At 27.0% G+C, this 15,590-nt stretch overlaps 1 protein-coding gene across 1 annotated transcript in view; it reads left to right on the top strand.

Moving 5' to 3' along the window:
- Nucleotides 1–15,246: 15,246 nt before the first annotated feature.
- LOC136086277 (uncharacterized) overlaps nt 15,247–15,590 on the top strand; it is a 1,039-nt gene continuing 695 nt past the window's right edge. Inside the window, exons 1-2 of the mRNA XM_065808569.1 lie at nt 15,247–15,394; nt 15,579–15,590. The exon at nt 15,579–15,590 is cut by the window's right edge and continues 695 nt beyond it. Of these exons, the coding sequence (XP_065664641.1) occupies nt 15,247–15,394; nt 15,579–15,590 (160 nt within the window). The remainder of the gene's footprint in view (nt 15,395–15,578) is intronic.

The following is a 15,590-nucleotide window of genomic DNA, read 5'->3' as shown; positions in this document are numbered from 1 at the left end:
TATCTGTTTGACTTATACTCGAGAAGCATAGCCTCAAGGTGCTATATTTATTTATTCGTGGTGGGATATGATCTAGCAAGTAGTTTGCTTTATAACGATTTTTTTTAATATTATTATTTCATTTTGTTTTTTATGTCTTAAAAAATTCGAATTTTAATATTGGATCCAGGGCCTTCTAGAGGAGGGGCAAAAAGGGGTAAATTGACCCGATTGCCAAGCTTAAAAGGGCGCCGGACAATCCGTTGGGTTTTTGTCTTTTTTTCCACAATATAATAATTAATAATGTTCAATCTGCTTATTTTTTGTATTTAAAGTTGAATTTTTAGTATTCGGAATAAAAATGCGCAAAATTTTAATTTTGTAAGCCCATAAACAGTTAGCTATGCTAGCTCGTGCTTAAGAGAAGTTAAAGCAAACGAGACATTTGCTGACGATTTCACGATAAAAAGCGCCACTTTTTCTAGTAGTATTTAACTGTTCAAGCAAAAGAGAATTTTTAAGAAAATAATCCGACTTGTCTCTATCAGCATAATACAGACTAAAGAAAATGCCTCTTCTCTGAACACTTAAATAAGCCCTCCAGTAACTGTTTTTTGTATTTTTTTTCTCTTCTAACAACCTCTGCTATAATATTCTTAGTTGTTTTTAACCTTTTCTTTTCTTTTTTTCTCTTATAATAACCATGACTCCCGGTCAGTCTATGAGTGCCAAGAAGAACCAAAGAGCTCTCCTCCTTTTTTAAGATCATATGATGCACTCAAAATGTATGATTCAAAAAACTGTGGATCTGTGGGGGCTTCTCAGTGTCAGAAGGAGGAAATTTATCCAAATAAGGAGGGTGTGATGACTTGGTAATAGTTAATACTTACCCTCTTTGTGGCCAGATCAAGATGTAATCATTTTAATGGGACCTCCTTCACATTCTTTGAAGCAACAAGATTATCTTCGTGATTCTAGGAAGAGAATCTTTACTTTGAATGTGTTTTATCAATCTTTGACTAATAAGGAAAAAGTGGAAAGAGACTTTTTATTTTGTAGCTCTTTAAGGTATTCTACTACTTTTCTTGCTCTCTCTTGGGCACAAAAGTAGTATTCAGAAGCGGGGGATCTTCCCTGGAATATAATTATTTGTGAAATTTTGGATGTGACTCTTTTATTGGCTTCTCGGAATTAACTTTTCTAGGTAACTTATAAAGGCTGTCTCGATATCAATTTTAATTATTTATATTTATCGTAGTAATTTAATTATAATTATTATATACAATTATTTGCAGGTGAAACAACACACGTGAATGGGAAAGGATATGGAAACTTTCTTGCCGGTATGGAGCTTATTGGTCGCCACAACCCCGTCATGCATCCCATTTGGATGATTTAAAACTTTATCAACAAGAGGGCTCCAGAATGAGTGTCCATTACCTCTTTCCGTCGTCTGATGAAAACTGATGAAAATTAATACTAAAGAAATTTGCACATTGTACAAAACATGAAAATCCAATTTTTTTTAGGGGCAATCCAATATAAAATTCTTAGGAATCATTGTTGATGAAAAATTATCCTGGCTTCCACATATAATATATATCCAGTCAAAAATCACCAAAATAATAGGTTTGATGTATCGAGTTCGCTCCTACGTCAATAAAAATAGTCTTAAATTAATCTACTTTGGGCTAATTCATAGCTTCATCAGCTATGCAAACATTTCATGGGCAAGTACTCAAGCGGCAAAGATTAAAAAAATTTATAGTCTACAAAAACATGCCTGCAGAATCATTTACTCAAAAAATAGGCGTGAACACGCTAAGCCCTTAATGAAAGATATGAAAATGATGAATGTGTTTGAAATTAATATCTACCAGCATTTAATTTTCATGTATCGTTATAATCACAATATCTCTCCTATAAGCTTTAATAACAAGTTTAAAATAAATAAAAATGATAGCTATAATCTTAGAGCGAATATGTCCAACACTTATAAACTGCCTCGGATAATAAACAAATATTCAGAGTACAGCATTCTATATCGAGGTCCAAAAGTATGGAATACTTTTCAAAAAGGATTCAAAGGCACGGTAAATTCGTTAAGTTCCTTCAAGTTTTTAACAAAAAAAGAAATTTTTAAAATATAAGAAATGTTTTTGGTTAATCATACTTTGAATAATTTCTCATAAATCTGTTTTTGTTTTATTTCTACTTTTGTTGGTTGCTTATCAATTTTATTAGCGAATTACGCGTTTTATTACGATATTTTATTGAAATTTTATTACGCATTAACATATTACGATATTTTTTTGAAATCTTGTTATAGGGGCTCTATGAAAAGATTGCGATAACGTACTGTCATCCTCATCTTCTTTGAGCCCCTATCTGTTTTACTTATTTTATTTATTGAAATTTTATATTACGAAGTTGTAAAATCTTATATTATATTAAAACAGAGAAAGAAAAAAAAAAAAAAAAAAAAAAAAAAAAAAAAAAAAATAAAAAAAATCTTTGAAGAATAATTGATTAAATTTGTTTAGTTGATTATAAAAATAATGATAAAAAGATATATTTTAAAATGTGTTATAAGAGTTTTTTTGTTTTATTTTAAAATTAAACTTAAAACTATTAGTGGTTTATATTAATTTATATTTATATAAGTTTAGACCTGGCTATGATGATGATCAGTTTAGTTTTAAATCATTAAAAGTTTAGACCTGGTTAATGATGATGACAAGTTTAGTTTAAAACACTTAAAGTTTAAACTTTTCTAATGATTATGAACAGCTTATTTTATAAGAAGAGTTAAGTTTATTAGAATATTTAAATAATTTTAGACGATACTAAAAAACAGTTCAGTAATTGTATTATGTAAATACTTGTAAATTCAGGGGCGCTTGTGGCGCTTGTTTTCAACAACCATTTACATAAATAAATTTTATTTATTTTGAGCAGTGAAGTAAAGCCGGGGAAGCTAAAGAAATATATATTACGTATGCTTGATAAATATTAACTTCAGGGGTGCTCATTTTTAGGAAACATTTACATATATAAATTTTATTTATTTTGGTATCAATAGTATTATAGTTATATAAAAAATAGTTTATTAAGTGTTAAGATTTTGTATTCATATGCTAAGTGTTATATTCATATGTTATATTCATTTAGATGTTTATATTCAGATGTCTTATTTATATGTTAAGTGTTATATTCATTCGAAATCATATAAATATATAATTTATAATTTTCTGTAATTAAATAAGTAATTATTTACTTTAGGAAGTGATTTTTTTGATTATTTTAACTCTGAATAAAGAATATGAAAATAGTTTGTTTTATTATTATAGTTAATCTTTGAGTATTAATTACAGCATTATGGAATCAGGTAATCTGGGTAAAACGTTTTTATTTAATATTAAATTTGATATTTAATTTTAAAAAAAGAGAGACAAGTTGTGTTCATATTAAAGACAATGTTAAAAAAAAAATGTTTTGGCAAACTTTTTTTGATTAAAACAAAATAATAAACGTATACCGAGAAAACTAACTTTTTAGTCTTAGTCAAAGCTTGTCATCTCCATTATTATGTGATTTTTAAGTCTTTAAAATATGTGCAGCAATCTACAAACTTTGTAATTAATTCAAGCGCGTTTAGTTCTAAAGAGTTTCAGTATATGACGTCATTGTAGAATTTCGATAAGGGATCTAGAAATTTTTTTTTCTTTAAATTATAGATATTTTTTTTCATCATAGATTCTTAAAGAATTTGTTCAATCACTTAATACTATTTAATAGTTTTTTTTTTTATTATAAACTATATAGTTTTTTTCATCATAAACTGTATACACTATAGATATTCTTTCGCTATTTTATTTTCTAAATTTTGCGAAGTTCGTATTAAAAATAGGAATAAAGTGTTTCAGATATTTTAAGCTTGTCTATTGCTATAAATTAAATTAGTTTTGTGTTATATTTATTGTTATTAAATGATTATTATCATTTTTAAGATTCTGTTAAAAAAATTATTTTGTACTATTTAACCTTATAAAAATTTAATTAATAGCATTTATTTGCTAAACGGGTACAAATATTCTCGAAATTCTTATTTATTGCTCAGAAGAAAACACTATTTAATGGTCTATTTTGAATAAAGTTTCAATCTTCAAGCAAAATGGAATTTTTCATCATTTTTAACAACTAATAACTTCTGAACAAATTAGTTATATACTTTAATTATTTTAAGATACCAAGAATGATACTTTTAGAAAAAAAATTTTAATCTGGCATTTTAGCTTTTTCTATAATGGCATGCTAAAGTTGATATTTTTATTTTGTAATAAAAATATTTTATATTTTAAAGAGCATAATCTTAAAAACTAAATAAAAATCAATACAAATCAAATTGCTTGATGGTTAAAATTTTTTTTTTAATCAGTTAATTAAAGAGCTGTATTCAAAAGTTATAAGACATCAATGTTAAACAAATAAAGGTTTTTTTAAAATTGATCCCTATGCATAGCATCTGTTTTCTAAGATGGTACCTCTTTCTTCTCTTAAGATTTTTTATGCGCATTAATTGAGTGTTTAATAATAAAGACCAAAAAAAATTTATGGACTTTTGGGATTTATAATCCCAAGAGGTAGTCTCTAAAAGTCAGGTAAATTTTTCATAAAATACTTTATTTTTATTTTTGAAAAATAATTTGTTAATTGAACTCTCAGGTACTGATATGTCACATGAAAGTGAAATTAGTGAAGTTAACTTTTGTCAATGGTAAAAATTAAACTTCCAATGCACTTTAACCCCAGAAATTTTTTCATTTAGATGAACTTATTGAAATGATTTGTGAACAGTTAGACAATTTATGACCATTTATATCAAAAAGTAAAGCCAACTACTCCCAACATTTAAAAACTAATTCAAAAGAAAAACAAGCTTTAGTTCTCATTGAATTTGCATAAAACTATATTTTTCTAATAAAGGATGCAATGTAAGGTTTCCACTGGAATCACAGCCAGGCAACTTTGCCGCCCTTTGTTGTTTATTTTCTAAAGGATAAAAAACTTGATAGTTAAAGTTACTGTGTTATATCAAAAATCTTAAATATGGGACAGATACTGTTCATTGCTTTATCAATAATGCCTTTGATAAACTTAAATAATTAAAAACATTTGAGCACATTATTTTAGTAATGCAGCTGCATCACAATATAAAAATTACAAAAACATTATCAAATTATGCTACCATAAACAAGATTTTGACATTAGTGCAGTGGCATTTTTTTGCAAGATTGCATGGTAAAAGTCCTTGTGATGGAGAAACTTCAATTTGAAAGAGAGATACCATTCTTCTTCTACAATAGTTGGAACACGAAACTACACAGTTTTACACCAATATCAGTTACCTCATTAAAAATGAAAAGAGTTTTATTTAATGGTGTTTGCACAAATGTGGATGTTTCTACCAGCAGAGTTCATATTAATGAAATTTGAAGTTACACACCAGCAACATAAGTGAACATTTAGGAAGTATACTTAGTATTTCAGAAAAGCATCATGATCTTCATATCAAATTTATTAAAAAGTCTTCTTTATGTAGCAAATTTACATGATCATGCAGAGCTGATCTCTACTGGGTACCTCTGAGGCATATTTTATTCAAAGTTCAATTTAAGGTCCAGTCTAATGGAGGAAGATTTTATAATATTGACATAAAAGGAATCAAAGAAAAAATTAAATTTAAGAAATTTTTAATTTTTTTTGAATTTAGATCATTTTTTTAATTGTTCTAATAACTTTTTATTGTGTTAATATCTAAATGTGGTCTACTACTGGTTTATTACTAAAAAAAGATCAAAATATATATAAATAAATATCTTAACATATTTAGTGTCAGGCATTTTGTATTTAAAACCCATGTAAATTTTTTTATCACTTTGATTTATGAATTGCAAAACATTTTGTTTGTTTATCATTTTTCAATTTCTTTATTAAAAAAATTGTGTTATAAAGAGGGGGTTATAAACTTTTATCTATTGGGATTATAAGATTATAAACATTTATCTATATTTTTTTATCATTTTATAGACTATCTTTAGAGATTATAAGTAAATGCCCAATGATTTTTTTGATTTTTTATTATCAAACACTTCAATTGATACGTGTAAGAAATCTTAAGGAAAAAAAAAGGTGCTATTTTAGGAAGCAGATGCTTTGGAGGTAAAACAGATGCATTGGCGATCAATTTAAAAAAAATCTTGATCTGGCTCACATTGATGACTTATATCTTTTGAATGCAGCTGAATTTTTTTAATTGAATTAATCAACTTAATTAACAACTGAATTTTTAAATAAAAATGTTTATCCGCCACGTGTAGACCAACAGGCAATTTGATTTGTGTAGATTTTTAACTTAGTTTTTAATATTATGCTCTTTAAAACCACAATATATTTCAATTACAAAACAAAATATCAACTTTAGTGTGCCATTATGGAAAAAGCTAAAATGCCATATTAAAATTTTTTTTCTTTCTAAATGTATCTATAGCATTCTTGCTATCTTAAAATAATTAAAGTATAAAAACCAATTTGTTCAAAAGTTATTAGTTGTTAAAAATGATGCAAAAATCCATTTTGCTTGAAGAGTGAAACTTTATGCAAAATAGACCATTACTTAGTAGTGTTTTCTTTATTCAAAATAGACCATTACATTAATAATGTTATGCAAAATAGACCATTACATTAATAGTATTTTCTCAAGAATTGTATTAGATATTGATCTAAAATTTTGAAAAGATGCTTTTCTTACATGTATGTGCAAAAATAAAAAGTTTCATCTTTTTTCATTTTGATTTTATCTTATTTTTATTTTTGATTTTGTACATACTAGAGGAGACCGGGGCTACTTGCAACAAAGTTTAAAAAACTGCAATTATCTCCTATAGCTTTTCTTTTTTTCTTTTTAGGTTTATAAAATAGATCTTAGTGACGTATTAAACCAATATTGATCGATATAATATAAACCTCAATTGTTCCGTAATAATGAAGTAAAAATGAAAAAAAAAAAATGCAACTTCCTCCGTACCTGGGCAAGTTGCAACACAATACTTTTAAAGTATAAGCCTCGCAGAGTCTAAAGAAAAAATACAAGTTTATCTGTAATTTTTATTTGGCAACCAAAATTTTATCATTGAGCTGCAATATTTTTATTATGCGAGACTTCGAAAATACCTGACTTGTTTAGTAAACTGATAATTATATTCAAAGAATTCAAAGACTGAAGAAATTAAATAAAAAGGAAATTATTTAAAAAGGAAATGAAATTATATAAAATATTATATTATATAAAAGAAATTATATAAAAAAAATTATTTAAACTAATTTATTATTTTAACTCCAAAGTGTTTCTGAAAAAGTGTTCTCTTAGTCAATTTAATAATTTTGTTTAGAAAAATGCAAGAGAATTTTTTTAGTATATTTAAATTCTGTTTTTAGAATATAAAAACACAATAACATTTTATTTAAAAAAATAGTTAAAATGTAAATAAATAAAACAAATGTTAAACATGGTTTCATAAAAACAAACAAAAATCAAACTAACAACAAAAAAATTAATTTCCAACCAATCAACTTTCATTAAATAATTTCCAACCAATCAACTTTGATTAAAAAATAAACAAGTACTAAAGAAACTAAAGAATTAATTACATTTTAATTCAACAATTAGCTTTCCTAAATGTTTTTGATGAATTCAACAATTAGATTTCCTAAATGTTTTTACATTAAAAAACCATTACTTTAGAAATATTTAGAAAAGTGCGTAAAATCAATAAAAACCTCAGTTATTTTATGATTCAGTTTACCCCAAGTAATTTGTTGTAACTTACACTGTACGCATCATGATCATTCTAATCAATATATATAGTTATTTACATTAAATAAATCTAAACTTTTTGTATTTAAAAAGGATTTTACAATTTACCATTATTTTATTATGGTCACATATCTCTAAGTTTACAGTAAAATCCGAAAAAACTTTGAAAATGAAAATTAGAAATTTATAATCAAAAAAATAAAATTATCAATAACTTTTGAAATTTTTGATTTATTACTCTAGGTCTTTTATAGCTGACGTGTTTTTTATAGCTGACGTGTTTTTTATAGCTGACGTGTTATAGTTATATTATGTAAAAAAAATTAGGAATAATATATTTCCACCATTCTATAAAACCCATTGTTGTAACTTACCCCGGTTGCAATTAGCCCCGGTCTCCCCTACTCAAGAGCAAAAAGTTTCAGATCCGGCAATTGTTAGGGCTACTGAATTATGGCATTTTTATTAGTTAATTTACAGACTAAATTGCAAATAAAAGTTACATAATATACTGTAATTTAGAAAAATATATTATTTAAAGAATTACATTATATTTGTTATATTTTTAACTATTTGTCTTGTTTCTATTTTATTTCTTTTAGTGTTTTCTAATTAAAAATAAAGTCTTCAATCAATCAACATTGAAGAACAAACTAAAATAAGAGTGAAAAACAAAATAAATTAAGTTTATAACATTAAAATTTATCTAAAATTATTGCTAATGTGTTTCTAAAGCAAATAGCATTTTAGGTCTTATCCAACACATTTTCATTTTTAAACGCTGATATAGTTAGTTTGTTATACGTTTCGCTAGTACGCCTTCATCTTGAATATGTGCTATTTTCAATCTCACTACAGCAAATAAATTAATAAAGAAAAAGAAAAAAAGAAAAATAAGGGACCCTCTTAATGTTCAAGGGTTTTGAGTAACCCCTAATTATTTTTACAACTTAATTTTTGAAATCCAGTTTATTTTATTCAAAAAAATATTCTTTTAATTGGAACCTTATATATATATATATATATATATATATATATATATATATATATATATATATATATATATATATATATATATATATATATATATATATATATATATATATATATATATATATATATATATATATTTATATATATATATATATATATAAATATATATTTATACATTTTTTAAAATGTATAAATATATATATATATTTATACATTTTTTAAAATGTATAAATATATATATACATTTTAAAAAATGTATATATATATATATATATACATTTTAAAAAATGTATGTATATATATATACGTTTTTTTTTACTAGGATTTTTGACAGATCTGAGAGTGAACTACTTTTCTCGGTTCCTGATTTTATTGGTGATGCTTGTAAAACAATTGCTTCTCGCATACGTGATGCTGTAGTAAGTGTTGAGTTCAACAATTTACACAAAAATACTGTTAAAATCATTCAATCTGCGGTATTTGGTTTTGATGAAAATAAAGAGCTCCGTAAAAGTTTTACTTTTTCATTAAATAATTTAAGCATTATCAGTGTTGATGTTCAGTCTGTTGAGTCTGTAAATCAACGTACAAGAAAAGCTCTCTGATCTGTTCAGCTTGATATTGAAACTACAAGTGCCACACAAGAAACTTCTCCTTTTTAAAATACTCCCGTGTTTTTTATCATATTTTGGTTTCATCGTTATAACTTACGTTTGACCAAAAACAATAGTTGCAGATAATCAATTACAGCATAGGAGAACGGTGGCGCAATATTCTGAAGAAAAAAAATAGAATCAATTGCGGTAATTTTCAAATATATAAATATAAAGAATATTATGTTAATGTTATTAATGTAATATTGATGAATAATTTTTTAGTATATCACCAACGAAATCAAATTTCAGAGATGTTGATTGTAATATGCCGTGTTCTTTATCAAACTTCAACAAAATTATTCGATGACCAAAATTGAGGATAAGTTTTTGACTTTTCCTCACCTTTGGTTGTTGAATAATTTTATGGAAAATAAATCAATGTAACATTTCTAATAAGAAAATTTTTTTTTTGTTTATATATACACATAAACTAATTTAAATCGTTTGATAATTATTTATTATTCTCTTAAACTGTTTTATAATCAGTTGGTCCACTTACTATAACCAGTGGCTTTGCTAAGGGGAATTACACCCCTGCTAAGCTGGAGAGGGTGGAGGTTTCGAGAACCACTTTTTCCTAATCATGCACGGGTTTTTTTCCTAAGAAGGGGCCCTCATAAAAACTTTGCGGGCGACCAAGAATTTGGAGTTATTACGCCACTATTTATTAAGTATTTTAAGTAGAACTGTCTTTGGCCACCCAATTAATATTAGACTTATATTTCATTTTTTTATTTAAAATGAAATTTCTATTCACTTCACAAATAAAGCTAAAACAAACTGTAATGTTTATGTAACTGCAAAGATAGATTAGAATCAGCTTACAAAAATAAGAATCTAATATGCAAAATTCATCTTTAAGCAACCGTGGCGCAGTGGTTAGAGCACTTGCTTTTGAAGCAAAAGATCTTGCGTCGCCGTTAAGGAGGCATAAATTTCCTAGTTAAATTCTCTTCCGCGGTGCTCTGTGACAAGACCGCTAGGTCACCTCACGTTGGGCACCTAAAATAAAATTAAATAGAAATAAAAAAGTTCCCTGTAAATGCTGTTATGCAAATACTCTCCCTTGATTCAACAATCCAATAATTTTATGCAATAATAGTGGTACATCAAACTACACAAACTTAAGCATTTTTCGAGTGATACTTTCTTTTGAGAAGCAAATATGAAACTTAAAAGCAACTAAATAGACAACAGAGCCCACTAATTTCTGCATTAGAAAATAAATTTTTGCGATATGTTAAACATTAATACTTCTTTATATTACTTAATATATTCTTTTCAGAATATATTGAGACCAATGCTTCAAAATATTTTTTTAATTTTATTTTAGGTGTCCCAAGAAGTCCTTTTGGTCTTATCACAGAGCACCGTGGAAAAGCATTTGAATGAAAGTTCACGCCTCCTTACCAATGTTGTAAAACTTGCCCAGAGGTGGTGTTGAACCAAGGATGTTGACACCTATAAAACATCTAATCAATGTCACAGTTGTATTTTTTTTTCACTCGTTCTTGGCGTATCAAAACATAGTCAATATAATTAAAATCTCCACCTAGGAGCAAAACAATTTTGCTTATTTTTTTTTTTCTCTTTATATTTTGCCGTACATATAACATTTACAAATTTCTTAAATAAAAGGTGTAATATTTACAAGTTTTTTGAGTCAAAATACAAAAAACTGGAATTTTTAATCAAAATAACACGGGCAGGACTTCAAGAACATCGCAACGATCTTATCACGAAGCCCTTAAAATGTGATTATTATATATTAAAATTATGTTAAATATAAATATATATTAAGTACAACTACACTATACTTTAATACTCTTTAAATTAAAGTAAACTCAAGATAAAATAAAAATTAAATAAAATAAGATAAATTAGGTGTTGTTTTTTAGAAAATATAACTTTTTAATGTATTGTTTGAAAAAGGCAAAGGTCATTTAGATAACACACATAAACGATTCAGTTCACTTTTTTGTTGATGTATATGTAATTTAATTTATTGTCTGTTAGAAAAATTTAGAGTGTTTATATTCAGTATCAGATTTTTTTAACTTTGTTTTCAAATTTTGATTATCTGGATTACAAGCTGATTTATTTTTAGTTACTAATTTATTGTATGAATAGGGACGACGATATGAAATTGAGATTTGGGAAGGTTTTTATTTTTTGAACGATGTAATAAAGTTTCCTGTTTCTCTTGTGTTGTATTTTTTAACGTTATTTACAAAAAAGTTATTTATAAAATGATTTGGTACTTGATCTAATTTAAATTTTAACATAAACAATATATTTTAGTAAATGTTAATTTGATAAATTTTAAGCACATTCATTTCATTAAATAGGGGTTCAGTGTGTGTAAATTTTTCAATGCGCGAAACAGCGTTTGAACTTAGAAAAGTTAGTTTGAATTTAAAAAAATAGCTTTAGATATAATAGGAGTTCTATAATCCCGATATAAATTATAACATATGTTGTTTTCTTATTTAGTATAATTCAAAGCAGATCAATTTAGAGCCGGCTGACTGAAAACGGCATGGTTTGTATAATAGCAATTCAAATTTTGCACTCCACCTTTATCTATAGGATAACCATGGTTATTCTATAGATAAAGGTGGAAGCAATTGCTATTTTTTTTGAATTGCTTTAATGCAAACCATGCCGCGTATAATATTGAAATAGTGTGTAGTAAAACGACTGGTTGATGTATTTTACGTCTGTAGATGAGATATTGTTTTTCCCAACAAAGTATATAACAGCAAATCTGCCTTAGCAAGGCATGGCAGTTATCACTGGAAAAAATATACCAGATCATTTAAGCAGTTATTATGACTGAAATTAATTAAATATGAGGGGGAAAAAATTAATTTATTGATGAATTAAACTAGATGTATTAGAAAATCAGATTAAGTTCTTAAAAAAAATATTATAAATGAGATTATCAATCATTTGAGTCAGGTGAAACGAAAAGTAATTTAATAAATGCGAAATATAAAGCTACAATTTTCAACTGCAGACCGGTTTTACATAAAAAAGTAACAACAAACAAAAAAAATAATGTAATAACAGATAAATAAAAACTTTGTATAAAGTACATGATAAAGTAAATATATCGCACAAATACGATATATTATGAATATCCGATATATTTACGATAATCCTATTGAGTGCTTTTTAAGTTATACATAAGTTTTTATAGTACCCAATCGGATTGTGTCGGAATCATAAAAAAAGTGAACTTATAAGAAATAAAACGCAAATAAAATGTTTACAAAATTGAATCGTTACTTGGTGACCACTAATCTCAAAATATAACTGGATAGCGTATACGGCAATTTTTTTGAAGCCAGCTTTGGCCTCCCAAGATGGCGGCGGATTACGAACTTATATATCTTTTTTATATAAAAATAAATGTACAAGCCTCAAATAAAAATATAATTTTCAGTTTTACCTAACAATTGTTTTTGAAAGAATCGCAATATTACATATTTTCGTAAATTTCAAAAAATATATATAATATTTTATTTAACAGAATATACTATTAACAATTAATTTGTATAATATCTTCCTTTTTAAAAAAAAATAAATAATTGTTATTAAAAATTTAATTACAATTATTTAGGTATATTACTAGTTTCTTGTGTGTTTTTACTAATGTTAATAAACTAATTTCTAATTAATTTAACTAAAATTTTTTCTTATTTAATTTAAATAAGATAAAAACTTTTAGTTTAATTATTTAGAAATGAATTTATTAAGAAGTTTGTGAACTGGTGGATCTATATATATTAGACTGACTATCTAAAATAATAAATAAAGAAGACGTTGGATTATATCGTGACGATGGTCTGATGGTACTTCATCAAATTGAGTTATAGCTGATACTAGATGGTACTACACCATCAAATTGAGTTATAGCTGCACCAAAAATATCGAAAGTATAATAAAAAGCCACAACAAGAAAATTAGTTCAGAAAAACCAAAAGAATACTCACCCTGCAATTGCATAAAGAAAGAAAACTGCCCTATAATAGGAAAATGTAGAGTCTCTAATGTTATTTATAAATGTATAGTATCCCCCTAACACCCCAGAAAAAGTATATATTGGCCTAGCAGAAGGTGAATGGAAGAAAAGATGGGCTAACCACAAATACTCATTCACACATAAAAAGATGAAAAATTCATACATATATATATATATATATATATATATATATATATATATATATATATATATATATATATATATATATATATATATATATACACATTATATCTTTCTGTTTAGTTGTATTTTTTTAAGTCCCTCATTTATTATTAGTTTAGAATATTCCATCATGCCAGATGGAGTGCACAAATCAAAGAGGCCTAGTGGATGCAAGCAGCAAAAAGCTAAGAAGAAAAGTTGTGAACCACTAAAATCATTAACTGGATTCATGCTTCAATATGTCAGGAGACCAATTGATGGCCAAGGTTCATCAAATGATCTTTTTCTACAATCTACAATTGATATAGATTCCTCAAATCCTTACAGCAAGCAATCTTCAAAAGAACGACTAAAGCCAGAAATGGAAAGAGAATCAGAATCACAAGATTGATGCAGATGTACACAATGAAGTAGCAGTGAATGACTTTGAAACAGAAATGAATCCTGAAAATTATTCTTGTCATGATACTGTAAATGTGTTGAGTCAAGTAGATGGGAAAAAATGGAATATTTTATCTAATGCTTCTTTCTGTAATGCACCTGTTCCAGATCATCTTAGAGTTGAAATTATCAAAAGAGAAAGTTGTTCTTTTCAGAACAAGGATTGGTCTGTTAGTACTGTGACAAGACAAGGTGCAAAGACTACAGGAGATGTGCGCAATCTGTCTAAAGAATGGTTCTGCAAGAAGATACCAAATGGTGAAAAAATACTGCGATCATGGATGGTTTATTCGCTCATCACTGAGAAATTATACTGTTTTTGCTGCATACTCTTTACTGTTACTGTAACAGAACAAACATCAAAATTTGTCACTGGGTTTCAGCAGTAGTGGAAGTTAAGCCCAAAATTACATAACCATGAGATATCAGATGACCATCTAGATTGTCTTGAAAAATGGAAAACATTGGCAGCAGACTTTAAGCTTCGCAAAACAATTGATGCTGACTGTGTTGCTGTAATGAATAAGGATTTAAAAAATGAAGGGATATCTTGCACAGGTTGCTTGATATCACATTGTTTCTTGCAAAGCAAAATCTAGCATTTCGTGGCCATAAGGAAGATACATCTTCTCTGAATAAATGAAATTTTCTTGAGATGATTAAGATGCTTTCTAAATATGACCCTGTATTGAAAGAGTACTTAATGATAAAAGCAAAGTAAAAGCATCTGTGACTGTATTTTATCTTTTACCAGAACCTCAGAATGAATTTATAACTGTTCTGGTAAATCATGTGGAGGAAATTCTTTTAAATGATATAAAGGCTGCAATGTATTTTGGAATCATGTTTGACATCGCACCTGACATCACACACTGACCAGATGTCTGAGGTAATCAGATATGCGAAAATCCACAGATTTTCACATATCTGATTAGTAGACACAGACAGTAGACCATTTGCTTAACTTGTGTGGTTAACACTTTTTTTCTGAAAATGCCTTACGTGTAGCATTTTTTGGAACTGTTGAGATAACTTATTCCTTCTTTCCTGCTTCCACCCATCAATGGGATGTTTTAATTGAACACACTGCAATGTCGGTTAAAAGACTATCAATAACACACTGGAGTGCACATCATGCTGCTGTTAAACCAGTGAAAGATAAGTTTGATGAATGTGTGGCGGCAATTGAAGCTCTATGTGATCCTTGTAAAAATGTGGAAACAAGAGGTGCAACACAAGGTCTTTTGCCTGTTGTCTGTGATTTCACGTTTCTGTGCTACCTTTACTTTTGTGTCGCTGTACTTGAGGAAGTTTATTTGACACAGCAGTATCTGCCGACTAAATGTTTAACTTTAGTCTGCAGACACTGCTTTAGTTTGACAAAGTAGTGACCAAGTTAAAGGCATTAAGATTTTTTTTGCAGAAGAAGCGCAGC

Source organism: Hydra vulgaris, chromosome 10 (assembly GCF_038396675.1).
Source record: "Hydra vulgaris chromosome 10, alternate assembly HydraT2T_AEP".
NCBI lineage: Eukaryota > Metazoa > Cnidaria > Hydrozoa > Anthoathecata > Hydridae > Hydra > Hydra vulgaris.
Note: the sequence above shows the minus strand (reverse complement) of the source record. Positions and strands in the feature narration are given on the sequence as shown.